The sequence below is a fragment of the Staurois parvus genome, unplaced genomic scaffold (assembly GCF_062004578.1).
Source record: "Staurois parvus isolate SC_StPar_1 unplaced genomic scaffold, SC_StPar_1.0 ptg000006l, whole genome shotgun sequence".
Classification (NCBI taxonomy): Eukaryota; Metazoa; Chordata; class Amphibia; order Anura; family Ranidae; genus Staurois; species Staurois parvus.
In genome coordinates, this window is record NW_028317802.1 from 11,385,317 (window position 1) to 11,407,633 (window position 22,317).

General features: G+C 34.6%; 1 protein-coding gene across 5 annotated transcripts in view; it reads right to left on the bottom strand.

Annotated features, from left to right (window-relative positions):
* Positions 1–18,931, bottom strand: part of LOC149474338 (protocadherin alpha-C2-like) — a 371,807-nt gene extending 352,876 nt beyond the window's left edge. Inside the window, exon 1 of one of the 5 annotated variants that reach the window (XM_089659953.1) lies at positions 16,551–18,931. In XM_089659953.1, coding sequence (XP_089516079.1) covers positions 16,551–18,908 — 2,358 coding nt within the window. In that variant the 5' untranslated portion in view covers positions 18,909–18,931. Of the gene's footprint in view, positions 1–1,493; positions 3,952–11,303; positions 13,753–16,550 lie in introns of those variants that run through there. The other 4 variants (XM_089660550.1, XM_089660089.1, XM_089660490.1 and 1 more) reach the window with 4 other exon arrangements.
* Positions 18,932–22,317: the final 3,386 nt, after the last annotated feature.

Consider the following 22,317-nt stretch of genomic DNA (forward strand, 5'->3'; position numbering starts at 1 on the left):
TCTGATTTTGGACTCTCCAGCTTTAGTAAATAAACCCCATTATGTCTCATTCCATCACATATCTAAAAAAAAATTAAACAGCTGGCATGATGTGCAAATGTAGCCAAATAAACATTTATTCCAGACTGCATACAGCAGTGTCAGGCTTTTTGGGCCATTGTCAGTTCAATGTATGGCAACCATGAATTCTATAGATTAGCGCTTGGGACTCAATGAGACAGTTTACCTATAGAGCTTATAGTAGAAGAAAATAAATGAAAAAAATACCTTTAACTGAGTTGGTGCATATCACATTAAAGCATTCTTAGAACAGAAGTTACAGCATGTCTCATTCTATCACATATCCCCAATGGTTTGGTTGGGAATAAATCGGTCTATATTATAAGGCTATATTTGTACTACAAGGTTCTGGATGTGCATTTAGATGATGGGGCATAAAGGAAAGAATTGCATGATCCCTCTCTGATTCGGTTGGAGGGCTTTTTTGATTTTTTTAGTTCCTTCTACCTTCTCATCCAAACCTATACGGTTATAATAATACATAAAAAATATCTTCTTTTCATCTGCCACTAATAGATCTTGGAACTTGATGACCCTAAGGGAGCCACAACTTTGCTGTAAAGTGTCACTATACAGACTACTCTGGATTAATCCTAGAATCCTAGCCAACAACACTTTATTAGGTCAACATTAGCCAAGAATAACAGGTTTGGGCAACGGAAGGCATCCAAACCCTCAATTGATTCATACTGCAAGTGACCACAGCAATAAACATAAACCCAAAATATAGAGTGTAATCCACTAGAGGACATACACTAAACAAGCCCTCAAAAAGCTTTTATGATACACCTTTCAACTGGAATTTTTCCCCACATGCAAAGGATAGCAGTAATGTGTGAAATTGTAAGTGATACTGTATTAAACAAAACTGTAAAACAGTAAAAGTGACTAATGTATTATGATTTTCCTTCAGTTTTTTTTCCATAAATAATAGTTTACCCTCACCTCAATAACCATTTTCTTAAAAATGCTAGAGATATTTTGCCTAGATGGAGATTATTTTTTACACATTTTGACTTTGTTCTTAAGTTGATGACTTCTGGGAAACAATCCCATGTACTAGTAAGGCTTCATAACCTTTTCACAATCACACCTTCTTTCTAGCTTGGTTGGAGGAGTTCTGCCCAAATTCTTTAGAAAAACACATATTTGTTCACTGGAGGTCAGTACAATTTACACAAATTTCTTGAATGTACTGTATCTTATGTTATTCCACCAGAACCCATATAAATATCACTCCCTTACAAAAAAGGTCAAAAATCTGATTTAGCCTCATAAGGAGGCAGGACAAGGCATAATATGTTTACATGTTCTTGTTTGAAAAAACATTCACTAAAAATAACAAATACATAAGCATGATTTATTCACATGCTTAAAATGTGAATAATGTGTATGCTGTACATCTACAATGGAATGTATTCAAGTGACCTTACCTTGCTTGAGGAATATACTATAGCACTTTGTTGGTTCACATTCTCTTCGTTGCTTTGGGCCTGAGAACTATTTGGAGTGAAAACAATCAGGTCATTCTTAGCTTGGTGTGAGTTTGAACACACCCTGTACTGAGTATGTTGAGAGTACATCCAACTGCCTCCAGTATTGGAACAAATCTTGTAATTTTCCTTCAAATTATTGACCTCTTCTCTGTATTTTTGCCATCTTAAAACAGTGAAGGCAATTAATGTGATGAGAAATATACTTGAGATTATGCAGATCGCAACAACCAAATAAATATTTGTGGTGGAAAAGTCATCATTGTTGTTCTGTAAGTTACGATTATCCAAATTCACTTCTTCTCCTGGTTCCACCAAAGAAATAATTACTTGTGTTAGCGCTGTCATGACCGGTTCACCATGGTCCTTAGCAATTACTAGTAATCGATATTCATCATTATCTGATTCTACAAATGAACGTTTTAAAATTATTTCACCAGTTTGTTGAGAAATAATGAAGGGATCTTTTCCTGGTGGTTCCCTAAAATTATAAGACATCAAAGCGTTGTATCCGGAATCTAGATCCACTGCTCTAATTTTAGCTACCAGATATCCAGCTTGTGCAGACTTCGGAGTCATAATAGTAGCTGGAGAATAAAGTGGAGAAAACATTGGAGCATTGTCATTAATATCTTCAATGAAGATGTTTAATGTTTGGTCAGAGCTGAGTGGAGGTATACCAGCATCAGTTGCTCTTATGTGGCACTGGAAATATTTGATTTGTTCATGATCAAATGACACTAAAGCAAAAACCTTCCCATTCTCCGGATTGATGGAGATATAGGAAGAAATGGGAATGCCATCAATGTTACCATCTGCAATTGAATATGTGATGAAGGAATTCTGGCCTATATCTGGGTCATATGCTGAAGCTGTGTAAATATAAGAACCTGGTGCATTGTTTTCCTTGATGAAAATCATATCACTAGGTTGAATAAACTGAGGTGCGTTGTCATTTACATCGCTTATGATAACTTTTATACTTTTTGAAACTGATAGAGCTGGAAAGCCTTCATCTCTTGAAGTAATTGTAACTTCATATTTGTCTTTTTTTTCCCGATCTAATGGTCCATTTACTGTCACTGAAAAATCCCCCATAAATGCTGGATTTACTTTAAATGGTACTTGTTCGGAAATGTGACATTGAACTTTTCCATTTGATCCTGAGTCCCTGTCATGTATACTGATAATTGCAACAGTTGTCCCTTGTGGAGAGTCCTCTGGAACAGGAACTGATAATGATGTAATTGTCATCTCAGGAGGATTGTCGTTGACATCCACAACAGTCACTAGAACTTTACAATGTCCAACCATTGGATTATCCCCATTGTCCACTGCATCAACTTGAATTTCATACATGTTGGTCTTTTCAAAATCAATTTCACCTTTTACTCTTATTTCTCCTGTATGTTTATCAAGACTAAAAACTCTAATCACTTCTTCCATCACCATATCCCCAAATTCATATGATATTTCCCCATTCTTTCCTTGGTCCAAATCGGTAGCATTCAGCTTAAAGACTAAGCTCCCTTTAGAAGCATTTTCAGTTATGCTGCATTGGTAAAATGGCTTATCAAATAAAGGGGCATTATCATTAAGATCTTCAACATTAATTGTTATTTGGGTTGTACCACTTAGTCTAGGATTGCCTCCATCATAGGCTGTGAGTATGAGATTGTGAACAGACTGCTTTTCTCTGTCTAGAGATTTCCTAAGTACAAGTTCTAATGATCTGATTTGGTTCATATATTTCTGAAAATCTAATGTAAAATAATCACTGGGACTTAGCTCATAATTAATAATGGAATTTGTTCCAAGATCTGGATCAATGGCAACTTTCAGTGGAAAACGAGCGCCTGCAGGAATCAGCTCAGATATTACTAAATTATTCATAATGGAAGAAAATTTGGGACTATTATCATTAATATCTTCTATTTCAACATCTACTCGATACATTTGCACAGGCTTATCTACAATAACTTGCAGAGGAATGGTACAGAATGGTGTATTTTGACACAGCAGCTCCCTGTCTATTGTCTCTTTAACAAACAAAATTCCATTTTGCAGATTCACCTGGAAATACTCCTTATCATCTCTAGAGACAACATGTAACATTCTGGAATTAATCTCACCTATGTCCAACCCCAGATCCTGTGCAATTCTTCCAACAAATGTGCCGTGTTTGGATTCCTCCGGGATGATATAATGCAGCTGACTCAGAGCCACATCCAAGGACATTTGTAGCAGCAACAAATAGAGAAGCCTGCATTTTTCTTTTAAATCCTTTTCCCTTAGCATGTCTTGAATTCACTGATGATGAAGATGGTAAATAAGGCATTCACCCTGTAAGAATATCCACATCACAAGGAAAGACATCTATCATGGCCGAAACCCCTACAGAAAATTGTCTAGCTGGCAACAATGGTAATATACAGTATGTTGTCTTTGCCCTGCTGCAATTAGTTGGTATAGAGCGACATCTACTGCATGATTTTCAAATTGCATTTAACAACAGTAAGCTTGTCTTTAATAAACCATATTTAATTGTCTGTAAGCCTAAATTTATACTATGTATTATGCAATAATACATAATGTGTGTAAAGTTATGTTCATATATGTTTAAATATTATACAGACTATGATCAGGTTGTAAAAATTACAGTATCATTTCAATTAAGTTATTTTATTTATTAAATGTAAATTATTTCATAAAACAATCTTAATATTAGACAGTAAAGGAACATACTATTTAGGATAATTTGGCAAATATAGAATAGCAGAACCTTTGCAAATATTTTGTTAATAGACCAGTAAAATGAATACAGTATATAAACTATAAACTAGCTTTGAAAGAGGTAATAAAACTAAGTAGATTTAACTAGTATGAATAAAGGCTTTTCAATATTTGTACACCACATCATAAAGTTGCCACTGTTTATACTGGCGTGAAAGACCATAATTCTAAACCATCAGCCATTTATAACTAAAGATATGCATGGACATCAGATACTAAATACTAAGACACAATTTAAGGTACTAAGATACTAAAATAAGGTACTAAAGCACAATTTTTCTGCCAAACAATCTTTTTCACAATATATTTTTTTCTGTCATAAACTTGGATTTCCCAAATGTGCATGTTAATGCATAACAATATTAGCATAGGGGAAACAATAGTACGTGGCATAAAAAAATCTATCTTGGTCAAGCAGTTCTTCCTATCAAATTAGTCAACAAGAAGGTGCCTGAATAAATTGCAGGATCCCTATGAAAAGCAGTTTTCCAAATGTACATCTTATAAATCCCAATTTTTAAGTACAATGAAGGCACAAAGTATGTACTATTTTACATCTAGAAACCACAGCATTAAATATTTAAGGTCAGCATAAAATCCACATAACAACATTCATCTGGTAATCAGCAATTCAGGCATCTATGTATGTCACATAGATTAATAACTGTATGTTAAATAAATGTATGTTAAAAAGTATGTGCATCACAATGCCCAACTGACATTTCTATTGGAATAAGTGCATATCATAGTATGCATCCATGGGAGGAGGTGGACCAACAGTGAAGATATATGAGAAGAGGCTGTCAGATGCCCAACAGGGTTTACGGTGAAGATATTGGCAGAGTCAGAAAGGGTAAGAATGAAGCTTTTTAGAGCTGTTGGGGATGTCCATCAGAGTCCAAAAGGTGTGCATACTGTAGTGACATAGTTAGTCAGGGTGAAAAAAGACACATGTCCCTCCAGTTCAATCAATAGAAAAAAAAATATAAATCTCCTGTATACAAACTCCTATTATATTGTAAAGCACTGCGCAAACTGTTGTCTCTATATTTATTTACTACAGGTACTTATATAACGCTGTCAATTTTCGCAGTGCTTTACATATATATTGTACATTCACATCAGTCCCTAACCCTCAAGGAGTGTACAATCTAATGTCCCTAACTTATATTCAAACATACATATACTAGGGCCAATTTAGACAGGATCCAGTTAACCTACCAGCATGATATGCACAAGCATACAGGCACAGGGAGAACATGCAAACTCCAGGCAGGTGGTGCTGTTGTTGGGATTAAAACCAACGACCCTAGTACTGCCAGGTGGAAGTGCTAACCATGTAGCCACCGTGCTTTATTAAAAAGCAATATAAAAATCAGTTCACAAAGATTTCCACACAGGTCATTTCCTTTATATAACACTGGCTCCTGTATAATAATAATAATAATAATAATATCCACAGTTGTAAGCATGAAGTAAACATTACTTTCCATTATTTTGTCTCACTGCACTGCACTATTAAACAACTCTTTTGGCTGATTTACTAAAGGAAAATGCTGTTTTTTTTATTTTCTTTGCACACAATTGTTGTTTGCAAAGTGATACTTCACCGCCTTCACTAAGCTCTAAGGTAAAGCCCCTTGCAAAATGCAACTTCCCTTGCAAAGAGAAAAACCTATTTGCCTTTAGTAAATCAACCCCTTTGTGTGTTCAGCATTCTACATTTTTTCAGCAGTGCTGGGTTTGACTTTAACTAGGACTTGCAGTATTTTTATGTTATCTCATGATTTGTATGTGTAGTTTAGTAGAACTATAACTATACTAAAAAAAAGCTCAATTAATATTATTGGTCCACCATGGATAATCGGATTAGGAAATCTGTTCTGGTTTTGCACAAATTTATTTCTCAGTTACTAAGATATAATATTTTGTAATTATCTGAACACATCTCTAACCACAAATACTGTGGAATAAAAATGAATGACTAGTAAGCACCTTAGTTGACAGAGCTAAAACAGTTAATGCAGTTATGTTTTCCTTAATACAAACATTCAACATATTTTAAATAGCACAAATGTGAGTGCCAGATTTTGCTTTGGTATAAGACTCCTGTAATCCTCTGTATGACAGCCCCCAAACCAGAAGGTGGCCCATAGGCCCATAGGGAATAGGGACTGATCAGGTTCTCCTGCGGTATACACATTCTTATACACATTCTTATAGTGAACAATGTCAACGCAAGAGCAAGCAGGGTCAGTAGAGAGATTTATTTATTTTTTTCAGGTACTTATATAGCGCTGTCAATTTATGCAGTACTGTACATATATATTGTACATTCAAATCAGTCCCTAACCCTCAAGGGGTGTACAATCTAAGGTCCCTAACTTTCATTCATACATACACATACTAGGGCCAAGTTAGACAGGATCCAGTTAACCTACTAGCATGTCTTTGGAGTCTGGGAGGACACTGGAGTACCCGCAGGAAACCCACGCAGGCACAGGGAGAACATGCAAACTCCAGGCAGGTGGTATGTGGTTGGGATTTGAACCAACGACCCTTGTACTGCCACGTGGAAGTGCTAACCATTTAGCCGCTGTGCAGACCATATGAGATGACCTCATATGTATGCAGTATTGCTTTATGAGGGGTTTATGTGTAATCTCCATTAGCAAATGTAAATAACTATTTGTATAACCAGAGTTACCAGATAACTTTGACGTGTAGGAATATTTTGATGTACTGTACATGTATGTGCCACAAAGAATGCTCTATTATGTACCAGTCCTAATACTTTATGTGAGAAGGGACAACAAATAAATAAATTTTCTTATCTCAGACATTACAGGTCTGAAGTAATTATCTAGATCAGGCTACTTAAATCTCTTTTGGTTTCACTATATCCACTTTAAAGGACCTTCTCTTTAGATATGCAATGAGGATGGTCATCTGTCCAGGGATGCACAATTTGCCCAGGCTATGACTTTGCATACCTAATGTTCCCTACAAAAAAGGCTATGACCTGGCATACTTAATTTGCCCTCCAAAAAGGGAGGTGCTGGTGAGGGGATGGGGAAATTGTCCAATCCTGGGTAAGATGTACTAGATTTGAGTAGATGGATTAGATAGTTCCACCTATCAGGATGGTCCCATGCAAGTCTATGCGAGATAGGTCTATATTAGGTAAAGTCTTGGGGGAAACAAGTGAGAAGGAGGCCCCCATACTACACAGCTGGTAAATATCGGACATATCTTTGGCACTTACATGTAGATATGCTTGTTTTATGTATTATCTGTCTTCCTGTTTGTGTATTCATGTTATGAGTATTATATTTTATAATCCCTTTGTTTAATTTTCCTTTTCCCTTTTGCAGTGCCTAGATATATGGTGGTATGTTAGTTTAGACCTTCATACTATTTAGCAATACATTTCTGTTGTCGTGTTGAAGCTTTCACTCATGGTCAAGAACTCTCATTAACCAAATCAATTCTGAGAGATATTAAAACTCAAAAATATAAAATGCGAGTAACATGCAGCTGCTCCTTTATTATCCTATTAGCAGGCTGGGATGTGTTCCTGATGAAGCTTTCAAGGCCAAGGACCTGGGGGGTGCTGACCGATACCACAAGACTGATAGCACAGGAATGCAAAACTGTTCTCATATGTGATATGCTGTTTGACTGTTAGCTGCTTGCAATGGCATTAGTAAGGTGTGGTAGACAATTGTGTGTACACACACATGTTGTTAGTTACTGCCTATTGAAAACTGTTAGCATGAGAACTGCTCAATGAAGAGCAGCTGTAAAATTCCCAGTGGTGAATTGTATGCTCTCATTTAATTCACCTCTCTATCATTACAAAGAACAGAGAGTTAAGGGAAAGCAAAATAATTTTTAAAAAATAAATGATAAATAAATTAAATGAGTAGAATAATTGTGTAGTAAGGTGTCTAAGGGCAAGACTTAGATGGCACCATCCTAGGAAGCATCCTAGAATTTGTGGCCGATTATTTCTGAACTCAAAGCCTATTTGCTGTCAAAGATATAACATATTTAGATGAATAATAGCTTAGCCAAAACACATATTTTAATTATCATGCAGAATATGCATCTTTTGTAATATTTTCCTATTTTTTCAGTTCACCAAAGGTTGCATATATAGACAGGTTGAATTTACCACAGGCACTTATTCTATCATTTTTTACTTTTTATTTTATAAGATATTTTCTATGTAAAAAACAGTTCTCAAAAACAATAACATAATCTTTGATCTATGAAATGTCTCTGTAGAGCAGTAGAAAATAAAACCATTCCAGGTAAAAACAAAATATTATTTTATGAGGAAAAAATGGATACAAGAATAAAAAAAAAATTAGCAAAATTGAAATTCCTATTTTATAGAAAGAAATAATTAAACACATATGCAAAATGTATGTATATGAAACTGTTACTGAGAATAATATTGTTTGATCAAATAAACCTAATTTATTTCACATACTTCACACCAAATTATAGTACAGGTATATGCAAATAGATTTTCAGTTGACTTTAACCTTTCAATAGTGTGGATACAGGGAATCATGCACATGTTCATCATTGCAAAGCAATACAATATCTCAAATATCATGTTTGAAACTTTTTTCAGCAAACTGCTAGCTTTTTAATTTCCAACTTAAAAAATGAGGTACGATTATTTGGAGACCCCTGATGTTAGCAGAATGTAAAGGCCTATGACGCTCATTTTGCACATATACAGTTGCAAGAAAAAGTATGTGAACCCCTTGGGATTACGTGGAGTTTTGCATGAATTGGGCATAAAATGTGCTCTGAACGTCATCTAAGTCACAACAATAGAAGAACACAGTCTGCTGAACATAATACTACACAAACATTAGATGTTGCCATGGTTTAATTGCACATAACATGTAAACATTCACAGTGCAGGGAGGAAAAAGTATGTGAGGCCCTAGCTTAATGACTTCTCCCAGAGCTAATTGGAGCCAGGAGTGAGCCAACCTTGACTCCAATCAGTGTGATGATATTGGATGTGTTGCTGACAGCTGTCCTGCCCTTAAAAAACACACACCTGTTTTGGGTTTACTGGTTTCAAGAAGCACTGTCTGATGTGAACCATGTCTCGTAGAAAAGAGCTCTCAGAAGACCTACAACCAAGAATTGTTGACTTGCATGAAGCTGGAAAGGGTTACAAAAGTATCTCCAAAAGCCTTGATGTTCATGTGTCCACGGTAAGACAGACTGTCTACAAATGGAGAAAGTTTAGCACTGTTGCTACTTTCCCTAGGCGTGGTTGTCCTGTAAAAATGACTGCAAGAGCACAGCGCAGAATGCTGCATGAGGTAAAGAAGAATCCCAGAGTGTCAGCTAAAGACCTACAGAAATCTCTGGCACATGCTAACATTTTTGTTGACACATCTACAATAAGGAAAACATTAAACAAGAATGGAGTACATGGGAGGACACCACGGAGGAAGCCATTGCTGTCCAAAAAGAATATTGCAGCACGTTTGAAGTTTGCAAAAGAGCACCTGGATGTTCCACAGCACTACTGGCAAAATATACTGTGGACAGATGAAACCAAGATTGAGTTGTTTGGGAGAACACACAACACTATGTGTGGAGAAAAAAAGGCACAGCACACCAACATCAAAACCTCATCCCCACTGTAAAACATGGCGGAGGGAGCATCATGGTTTGGGGCTGCTTTGCTGCCTCAGGGCCTGGACGGATTGTTGTCATTGATGGGAAAATAAATTCCAGAGTTTATCAAGACATTTTGCAGGAAAACGTACGACCATCTGTCCGCCAACTGAAGCTCCGCAGAGGATGGGTGATGCAACAGGACAATGACCCAAAGCATACAAGTAATTCAACAAAACAATGGCTGCAACAGCACAGACTACGCCTTCTGGAGTGGCCCAGTCAGAGTCCTGACCTCAACCCGATTGAAATGCTGTGGCATGACCTTAAGAGAGCAATTCACACCAGACATCCCAAGAATATTGCTACACTGAAACAGTTAAGAGGAGTGGTCCAAAATTACTCCAGATCGTTGTGCAGGTCTGATCTGCAACTACAGGAAACGTTTGGTTGAGGTTATTGCTGCCAAAGGAGGGTCAACCAGTTATATAAGTCCAAAGGTTCACATACTTTTTCCTCCCTGCACTGTGAATGTTTACATGTTATGTGCAATTAAACCATGGCAACATCTAATGTTTGTGTAGTATTATGTTTAGCAGACTGTGTTCTTCTACTGTTGTGACTTAGATGACGTTCAGAGCACATTTTATGCCCAATTAATGCAAAACTCAATGTAATCCCAAGGGGTTCACATACTTTTTCTTGCAACTGTATATACTGTATATACATATTTTTGTTTCTCTCACAATTACTTTAAAGCCAGGATTAAAACATTTGGAAACCAGTCAGCCTAGGCATACTGAAACAATCTAGAATTTTGTTTTTGCTTTGTAAATATGAGACCACAGCTGAGTATTTATTATGGGTGACACAATCTATGAATTTTTATATTTTGAACTTACAGTTGCAGGTTGAGCTTTTGTATCCTAAGCATGCTTTGCATTTTTGTAAATGTAATTTATCTGTTTCTTAAATAAAAATGCTTTGTTTACTACTCCAAACAACTCCAGAATGAATCAGCAACAATCTATTTTAAGGGTGCACGAATACAACCATTACATTTGAGTTGGTGAGAAGGAGTTTCTCTACTCAATTCACATTTCAAAATGTATTTACATCCCTACTAAATAAATAGCTTATAACCTTGCTTTAAGTCATTTATAACCATACACATACTCTTGTATTTAGCATTGGCTAAGAAGGAACATTTCATTTTGAGCTTGATCAGTCATAATCACAGCAGAGGGTGTTAAAGGTACTAAAACATAAGTTATTATTTGTATTTAAGTGTTACCTTACCTGATATGAAGAAGTTGGCCTTTGGTTTTGTTGATTTGCATCTTCATTATTTGCTTGTTGAGAACCATTTGGTGTAAAGAGTATTAAGTCATTCTTACCCTGCTGTGAGTTTGAATATACTCGGTACTGAGTGTGTTGTGAATACATCCAACTACCCCCAGTGTTGGAACAAATCTTGTAGCTTTCTTTAAGGTCATTGACTTCATCCCTATATTTTTGCCATCTTAGAACAGTGAAGGCAATTATTGTAATGAGAAATATGCTTGATATTATGCATATGGCAACAACTAAGTAAATGTTCGTGTCAGAAAACTGTTCATCACCATTTTTTGAATTATTATTAATAAGCTTGATTTCTTCACCAGCTTCTATGAAAAAGATCACGATTTGTGTAACTGCTGTCATTATTGGGTCTCCATGATCTTGAGCAACTACAACTAACTGGTATTCATCAATATCTGAATCTGATAATGCACGTCTTAAACTAATATCTCCAGTTGTTTCAGAAATGACAAATGGTGTTTTTACTATTGGCTCCTTAAAATTGTACGATATCCAGGCATTATATCCAGAATCTATGTCCGTAGCTCTCACTTTTGTAACCAGTTGTCCAGGTTGTGCTGATTTTGGAGTTTTAATTGACATTGGGGAATAAGATAATGGAAAGGTTGGTGCGTTGTCATTTATATCTTCAATAAAAATGTTTAGTGTTAAATTAGAGTTTAGTGGTGGGAGACCAGCATCTGAGGCTTTTATATGGCACTGAAAATATGTGACTTGTTCATGGTCAAATGACACTAATGCAAATACTTTCCCATTCTCTGGATTGATAGAAATGTAGGAAGATATGGGGATTCTATCAATAGTGCTATCCATTATTGAATATGTGATAAAGGAATTCTGGCCAACATCTGGGTCATAAGCTGATACTGTGTAAATATGAGATCCTGGAGGATTATTTTCCTTAATGAAGATAGTATCAGCAGGCTGTTGAAACTTGGGAGCATTATCATTAGCATCACTTATAGGTACTTTTATAGTTTTTGAAACTGAAAGAGATGGGGAACCTTCATCCCTTGCTGTGATTAAAACTTCATATTCACTCTTTATTTCTCTATCCAATGGTTGATTCAAAGTCAATGAAAAATCTCCCATAAATGCGGGATTTATTTTAAAGGGGGAATGATCAGAAAGGTGGCACTGGACTTTGCCATTGAATCCAGAATCTCTGTCATGAACACTTATTATGGCAACTGTTGTCCCTTGTGGGGAATCCTCAGGAACAGGAACTGATAATGATGTCACTGTCATTTCAGGAGGATTGTCATTAACATCAACAACAGTTACTAGAACTTTACAGTGTCCAACCATTGGGTGTTCTCCTTTATCAATAGCATCAACTTGAATTTCATACATTTTTGTCTTCTCAAAGTCTATTTCACCAGTTACCCTTATTTCTCCAGTATGCTTATTTAAGCTGAAAATCTTCCTCACATCTTCCATTGCCATGTTACCAAATTCATATACTATGTCAGCATTTTTTCCTTGATCTAAATCTGTAGCATTCAGTTTAAACATTAAAAATCCTATAGGAACATTTTCAATCACAGTGCACTGATAGAATGGTTGATCAAAGAAAGGGGCATTATCATTCAAATCTTCAACATTAATTATTATTTGGGTTGTACCACTTAATCTTGGCTTGCCTTCATCATAGGCTGTGAGTGTCAGATTGTGAACTGACTGCTTTTCTCTGTCTAGTGATTTCTTTAATACAAGCTCCAATGATCTGATTTGGTTCATATACTTCTGAAAATCTAATGTAAAATAATCACTGGCACTAAGCTCATAATTGGTAATGGAATTTGTTCCTAGATCTGGATCCACAGCTCCTTTCAGTAGAAAATGAGATCCTGCAGGTCTGACTTCTGATATCAATAAATTAGTCACAGTGGAGGAAAATTTTGGGCTATTATCATTAATATCTTCTATTTCAACATCTACACGATACATCTGCACTGGCTTATCTACAATAACCTGCAGAGGAATGATGCAGAATGGTGTATCAGGGCACAGCAGCTCTCTGTCTATTGTCTCCTTAACAAACAGAATTCCATTCTGAAGATTCACCTGGAAATATTCTTTATCATCTCTAGAGACAACACGTAACATTCTGGAATTAATCTCACCTAAACCCAGTCCCAGATCCTGAGCAATTCTTCCTACAAAGGTGCCATGTTTGGATTCCTCGGGGATGATATAATGCAGCTGACCCAGAACCACATCCCAAGACATTTGCAACAAAATGTAATGGACCAACCTGCTTCTTGATTGATAGTTCTGTTTTCTGAGCATCTCTTGAATTCAGTGATGATGGAGATTGTAATTTTTTCAGTAAACAAGGCATTCATTCACAGAAAATATCCACAAAATGGTAAGAAAAATCTGTCATGGCCGAAACCCTTAGCAGCAAGATGTTCAGGCTGCAGGCTGCAACGATGCTTTGAATTCACATTGCCCTGCTGCAATAAGTTGGTGTAGAATGACATCTAGTGCCTGTTTTTCATATTGCATGAAAATAATATTTTCCCTATAATTATTTTAATGCTATATTTAAAACAATTTAAAATGTGAAACTGCTAGGGATATTGCAAGGGCTATACAGTAGGTGCAAGACTGTGTGCATATGCATTTATTGTGATCCCACAATTTTGATGCCATGAAAAGAGAACAGCTGTGTTCAAGATCAACTTTCTGGTCAATAACCATTTCACACTTTATTTCAGGATTTTTCAAAGATGTAAAATGTGTTGGACCTTAGCCATGAATTTAAATTTGTTATTTTATTTAGTCTTTTTTTTTTCATTTTATTCTATGAATTATGCACTTTTAAACAATTAAGTATGCACAGATAAACTAATATGGGTCAATATATCACCAATAAACATGAATAGGATTTGAAAGCTTACATATTGTGCACTGATTTTGATCATTTGAATCAGGTGGTTGTTTTTAAAGAACAGAGCATAAAAAATGAAAAGTGAAATATCATCAAGGTTGTAGTGCCACATTTTCTCCTTTATTTCCTCATTTCAAATGCATTGATAAATGGCAAAATATAAGCAACATATTATGATTATATTAAAGTAAGACCATTAAAATATATGAAAATAGTGCATCTAATTACACCTTCTAAATCACTTGTGGAAACAAAGCTAGGAGCTATTATCCAGTGGTAGTTAAAGCTTATTTTGTTATATTGCACAGTTTTTCCTTATAGTGAGCAGTCTAACATTTGTATCCTAGAAAGTAAAAAAAAAGTTTGCAAGAAAGGGCAATCAGCTTTAATTTCTCTTTTTTGTAATTTAATTTATGTTTTTCCAAACATATCCAAAGAGCACAGAACATGTTATGTGTCCAGATCTAAACTAAGTCAAATACATGTTATCTATGTGTCTTTGATCTTCAGACTCCACCATCATTTTTGTTATTTGCTTAAAGCTACAGCCTGACCAACACTTTATCAGTTCACAAAATCTCTATCCTCTAAATTATATTTAGAGCCTTTTCTACTTCAGAAAACCATGCAAATTCACCAAATACGCACGGGAAACAAGAAAAACACTTCTGCCAAAAGTTTTAAAATTTTTGAAATACTGGTTCATTAGCTGGTGATTACCCTGGCCAATTTACAGCTGTCTGGGAGCTATGGGATCAATCCTCTAACAGCAAATGAGTTGGATTGCCTTGGAGCTTTGTTAATCACTATATTATTTACTGCTACTTGCCATTTAGCCATGCTATTGTCTTATGTCTGAATTGGTTATTCGTTTTTGTCTTCTATTATGTGTACATATATGTTGTTGTGGGTGTATTTACACCCTTATATATATATGTGTAAAATTAGGATTTAGCCAACAATAAAAAAATTACAATATAAATAAATACTGGTTCATAGAGCACCAATTAGCTTGGAGAAAAATTGAAATATCCATTGAATTCTGTTTGACATCATTCAACAAATGACATCATTCAATGTATGCACACCTTAACTGCAGGGAACAACTGCAGAATGAGCGGTAAGAGACTTTTAGTTAATTTGTTAAGAGCAGTTCTTGTATGTTTGCATTTATATATGATAGTAATAAGGGATACAGTTTGGTGAGCATATTGGGACTATTATTGGAGATGGTGTGGACATTTACCTCTTATTCTCTCAATACTAGCTGGGAGTATTGAAATCATTAACATTGACTTTATTAAAGCTTTGGGCAGTGGATCCCGGAATGCTGAAAGATGTTTTTGGTGAGCATATTGGGACTATTATTGGAGATGGTGTGGACTTTTACCTCTTATTCTCTCAATACTAGCTGGGAGTATTGAAATCTTTAACTGTGGCTTTATTAAAGCTTTGGGCAGTGGATCCCGGAATGCTGAAAGATGATTCTATCTACTCTAGAGAACAATTGTAAAGCTAAGCTCTGCTGATATTGTTAACATTTTCTTAATTAAATTAGGTATCCTGTAGCCAAAAAAATGTGTTAAACTTATCTCAAAGAAATATATAGGGACATGTATTGTAGCACAAAATATTGTAGCTTTAGATTTAGTATCTTTTGTGCCACAATACATATTGCTAACTATTTTTTTTGTTACGGGATACTTAATTTAATTAAGAAAATGTACACAAAATTGTTACTTTTCTTCCTAATACCATATTTAACCTCCATACTACTTCCAAGTACAGTTATATAAGGGGTCAAAGTATATAGTGTTCTATAAAAGACAATTGAAGACGTTAAAACATTTATGAACATGTTAAAACCAAACAAACACACCTCTATTACACAAGTGTCAGCATTACACACCCTCACAGCTGTAATAGAGATCTTCCTCCTTCTGACTGATAAACCCAGGTTGCCATTGTTTGAGTCCAGTAGATACTGTGATAGATGTTAAAGCCCTCAGGGCTTTGGAAAATTGTATTGGTCCACAAAATGCATTGGATTATTGTAGCTATACATTTGCCATTTATGGAGCATACATACTTAAACTCATATCAAGGGAGCACTTTTTAGTATGTATATACATAAATCACAAAAACTGACTGGTTAAAAAGAAAAATCCTAAGAGCATTCCAATGTAGGCTTTAGAATTTAGACAATTGCATGCAATTAAGCTTTAATGCTTTTGAGACCATGATAAAAATATAAAAAAAAAACAAATATTAATTACGAAATATTTTACCTGATAGAAAGAAGCTGGTCTGACACTTCCTTGATTTTGATGCTCTTCATTACTTGGATTTTGAGAGTTATTTGGTGTGAAAACAATTAAGTCATTCTTGCCTTGAAGTGAGTTTGCGCAAACCCTATACTGAGTATGCTGGGAATACATCCAGCTACCTCCAGTATTGGAACATATTTTGTAATTTTCTTTCAGATCATTGACCTCCTCTCTGTACTTTTGCCATCTTAAAACAGTAAAGGTGATTAAGGTGATGAGAAATACACTTGAAATGATGCAAATAGAAACAACTAAGTAAATGTTTGTGTCTGAAAATTCCTCCTTATTGCTTTTTGACTCACTATTATCAATAGTATTGATTTCTTCACTTGATTCCACTAAGGAGATAAAGATTTGCGTTAGACTTGTCATGACTGGGTTTCCATGGTCCTGTGCGACTATAAATAGTCTGTATTCTTCAAAATCTGAATCAGAAAATGGCCGTTTTAGACTAATTTCTCCTGTTTTTTCAGAAATAATAAATGGCACTTTTACTGATGGATCCTTAAAAGTATATGACACCCAGGCATTGTAACCAGAATCCATATCAATAGCTCTAACCTTAGTTATTAGGTTTCCAGGCTTTGCTGATTTAGGAGTTTTAATTGTCATGGCAGAATAAGATGCAGGAAATGTAGGTGCATTGTCATTAATATCTTCAATAAAAATATGTAGTGTTAGACTAGAACTGAGTGGAGGCAGCCCAGCATCAGTAGCTGTTATGTGACACTGGAAGTAACTGAGCTGTTCATGGTCAAAAGATACTAAAGTGAATATCTTTCCATTTTCTGGATTGACGGAGATGTAGGAAGAAATGGGAATTCCATCAATGGTGCCATCACTGACTGTATACGTAATAAAAGAATTCTGGGCAATATCTGGGTCAGAGGCTGAGGCTGTATAAACATGAGATCCCGGTGGGTTGTTTTCTTTGATAAAGACTATGTCCGCAAGCTGGTGAAATTGGGGTGCATTGTCATTCACATCACTAATAGGAACTTTTATAGACTTTGAGATTGATAGAGATGGGGAACCTTCATCTCTTGCAGTAATTACAACTTCATATTCATCTTTACTTTCTCGATCTAATGGGTGATTTAGTGTCAGTGAAAAGTCACCTGTATATGCGGAATTGATTTTGAAGGGTGCATCAACAGAAATATGGCAATTTACTTTTCCATTTGACCCTGAGTCTTTGTCCCGTACTGTGATAATTGCAACAGTAGTTCCTAGAGGTGAATTTTCAGGAACAGGAACAGAAAGTGATGTGACTGTCATATCAGGGGGATTGTCATTGACATCTATAACACTCACTAGGATTTTACAGTGTCCAATCATTGGATGATCTCCATTATCAATTGCATCAATTTGAATTTCATACATTTTGGTTTTTTCAAAGTCTATTTCGCCTTTCACTCGTATTTCTCCTGAATGTTTATCAAGACTAAAAACTGTGCTCACTTTCTCCACACTATTTAATTCATAAACTATTTCACAATTCTTTCCCTGATCTAGATCTGTAGAATTTAATTTAAACACCAGGGATCCTTTTCGCGCATTTTCAACCACACTGCATTGGTAAAACGGTTGATCAAACGAGGGGGCATTATCATTAACATCTTCAACATTAATTACTATTTGTGTTGTACCACTTAAGCGTGGTTTGCCACCATCATAGGCTATCAATGTCAGATTGTGAACAGACTGCTTTTCTCTATCAAGTGGTTTCTTCAGCACAAGCTCTAAAGACCTGATCTGATTCATGTATTTCTGAAAATCTAATGCAAAATAATCATTAGCACTGAGCTCATAATTTATAATAGAATTTGTTCCTAGGTCTGGATCAGTTGCTGCCTTTAAAGGGAAATGAGATCCTGCAGGTCTGAGTTCTGAGATGATTAGATTATAAATTCTGGAAGTGAAGGCTGGACTATTATCATTAATGTCTTCTATTTCAACATCTACACGATACATCTGTACAGGCTTATCTACAATAACCTGTAAAGGAATAATACAGAAGGGTGTTTCTGGACACAGCAATTCTCTGTCTATTGTTTCCTTAATAAACAATATTCCATTCTGTAGATTAACTTGGAAATATTCCTTTTCATCGACCGAGATAACACGTAACATTCTGGAATTAATCTCACCTATGTCCAGTCCCAGATCCTGAGCAATTCTTCCAACAAACGTTCCGTGCTTGGATTCCTCTGGGATGATATAATGCAGCTGACTCATGATGACATCCCATGACATTTGTAGCAAAAAGAAATGGAAAAATCGAATTTTTGCTTGATAATCCAGATTTGGATTAAACATTTCTTAAATTCCCAGACTGCAGATGATATTTTCTCTTGTAAATAAGGCATCCACTCTCAATTGATTTCCACAATAAGAAAAATGAAATCTATCATGGCCGAAACCCCAGCTTCAAGAAGCACAGTTGGTATTAAGGAATACATCTATTCATTCTTTAAACTGATGCTATAAATTAGTGCACAGTGTCATCTAGTGTCTGAATTTAAAATTGCAACATGGTCACAATGAAAATGTGAGCATAATGTTTTAAAAAAGACTAGCAATTAATTTTTATTTCTTTTTTGTTCAATTAAAAAAATTGTTTAGAAAATGTTTTTAAAAATGTATGCTGCTAGGCAAGTGCTGTTGTCCTTCTTGAAATGAATTATCATACAGGATCTATAACACTTTTTTCATTTTGATAATAGCCTTATCATTGGAAGAGACAGTGAGATATCTGCAAATTAAGCTATATTTTTAAACTCTACCTATCTTTTTATTTGATTACATTAATTTCCCAATTACATGAATTATTTGAATTTGTAGGGTGTGATTTCTTGATTTCTTAAAGGAACCATTTTACACTAATATACGTGAATCTCAAATATACAATCAGTTTAAAAATGATAGAGTTAAAAAAATACAACAAAATATTTTCCCATGACCCTGATGGACGCTTAAACATTCCCTGGTTCACTGCACTGGTGAAAGTTGTAAAAATGTTAAAAAAATTTAAAATTATTACAGGTTTGTCCTTTTACTGTTAAAAAATGTAAATTGAGTACATTTTTATTTATTTTTCTATGATTGAAAATTATGTTTTTCAGATTCAAAACATTCTATCTACAACTGTGAGTACTACTTGTTCTCACTAGTTACCAGTAATTTAGTATTGCGAGACCAGCAAATGTATGTTCTAGTTTTATATATATATATATATATAAATCCCTTTATCTCAGTATCTTATGAATCTTGACAAATAAGTTCAACTGCTTATTTTCTGGTTCTTACATTGCTAAAGAAGCTACAGTTTCCAAATACTCCTAGTTATCAGGGGCAGCTTGAGCACCAATTATTAACATTTGTATTTTTGAATAAAATGTATTTTATTTGAAAGCATTTAATTGGGTCAACAATGCAAAACAGAAAATGTCAAAGTCACCATGGCAATCACCAACGTAATTCTGAGCTGTAAGGCCTATCATAAAATTATGTTCAAAATGTACACCTATTCATTATAACAAAAAATGTACCTCCATAATACAAAGTATTTTACAATGGTCATACCCAACTAATTTTACTTCTTATTTCCATGCTAAAGTGGATCTTGATCTTTTAAACTGATTTAATCATTTAAGCTTTAAAAATGCTTCACAAAAAGAATTACTTTTTATTTATGTTATCTTGTCTTTTCCAATCAAACACTTGTTTTGGTAATTATATGCACTGCAGTGAACAGAGACCAGACATTTGTATTGCAAATTAGGAAAAATGCTTGAGGTTATTAAATTAACCAGTGAAACATTTTTACTATTAAAGCTTTGAAATTATTTTTTAATATAACCAGCATAATAACTATGATAGATAGATAGATAGATAATATTCAGAAACAGAAGCTATCAATGTTTTAATTCTCTCATTATCATGAGAATTAGAAAAATATAGATTTAGTGATATTTTTAAAATAAAAGTAGAGTTTAAACAAATGTAAAATACATTGAAATGACAACAAAATGTAAATACAATAACTATATGAAAAATAATAATATAATTGTTTAAGCAAGTCATTTTTATAAAGTTTAATATTACAAATAAATGTAAAGTCATATAAACTAGAAGGAAAACAAAAATATTAATCAGTATTCCAAATAATAGTTATATAAAACTATATCCGGACATCTAGGTGATGCACAAAAGTCATGTTTGTCAAGTTTAAAAACATGTTGTATCAGACTTGCAATACTATTGTTTTGTTTGTTGTTGTTTTGTATTCACCTGGGCATCCAGTATTCTCTTATTAGTAAACTTATAGTGTGGTCCAAAAATGTTTTGCACAATAGTCAACCTTAAGGTACCCAGGTTTACAGGAATGAGTAAACTGATACACATGAGCCAGAAACTTCAATTAAATTTAAGTTAATATAGTCTACAACACCACTAATTAGTTTGCAGAATGGCAGGAAGACAATAATGTCATTTGAAAATCTGTGCTGCTCCAGTTATCAAGAAGTATCTTTAAAACAAGCTGTGTAATCATGTTTCTAAATCATCATGTTACAAATTAATGTTTATTAAATGATACATCATGAACTTGGTGTTTGCTATGAACATTGGGCTTTAAAATAAGTTAAGCAACAACTTCATCTTTCTGGCTAACTGTAATAATTTGGTAGGTAAGACATCCCTGCTAGAAAAGGGGTAGTGAGATGCTAGCTGAGACTTCAGAGAGATCTTGGTAGTGTGTAGTAAAAATAATAAAGACATATATTAATGCAAATATTTGTAAAATTACTTATGGATTAACATATTAACATTGTGTATCAGAATTTCTACTGATTTAGCTACTGAAAGTGGTGGTGAAATGATAGTAGTGGGGATTTTAAAAGGACATTATGAAAGTAGTTACTGTTTGTTTGTTCACTGTCCGTGAAAAGTATTCTCTTAGTCTAAATGTTGTTGTTAATAGGATTTTTCCAGACATGTGACAATGGCCCTTGTGACTTTTAAGTGTGGATGACATAGTATTAAAACTGGCTTGGCTTAAGAAACTGACAGCATTTCTAAATCTTTTTACTGGCCCTTATCATGCAAGCCTTGTTATATTGTAAAGCGCTGCACAAATTGTTGGCGCTATATAAATCCTGTATAATAATACTTTTGTGTGTATCCTTATTAACAAAAACATTTAACCAACAGACAATCTGTAAATAATCGTTCGTATATCATTACCATTCATATCTAAAGTGTTAACTAATATTTTAAAGTGTGCCTTTAGAGCACTAGGGCCCATAGCAATGGTAGCATTCTGAATTATTTATGTGTTCATAAAAGAAGTTCAAGGACACCTACTGAGAAGCTTTTTTTTGTACTGAACTTATAAAAGTGTCTACACCTTTTTATTATTTTAATCTGTCCCTTCAATAGCATTTTAGCAATGCTGATGCTTTAATTTATAAATTAATAATGTGTGTTATCGTCAATTTATTTAATTGTAATAATTATTTGAGATATTACTTAAGATCCATCCTAGGCAGTAAGCATTATGTTCTGAAAAGAAATCTGTTATACAGAGACTTCTTTAACCTTAACTTAATAGATCTACTTTTGCATATTAAAATTTTCAGATTTACTTGGAATGAGTTCTTCTCTTCTGGTTAGACATAGATTTATGTTTCCAGTACCATCTATGCCACCACAATCTATGTCATCT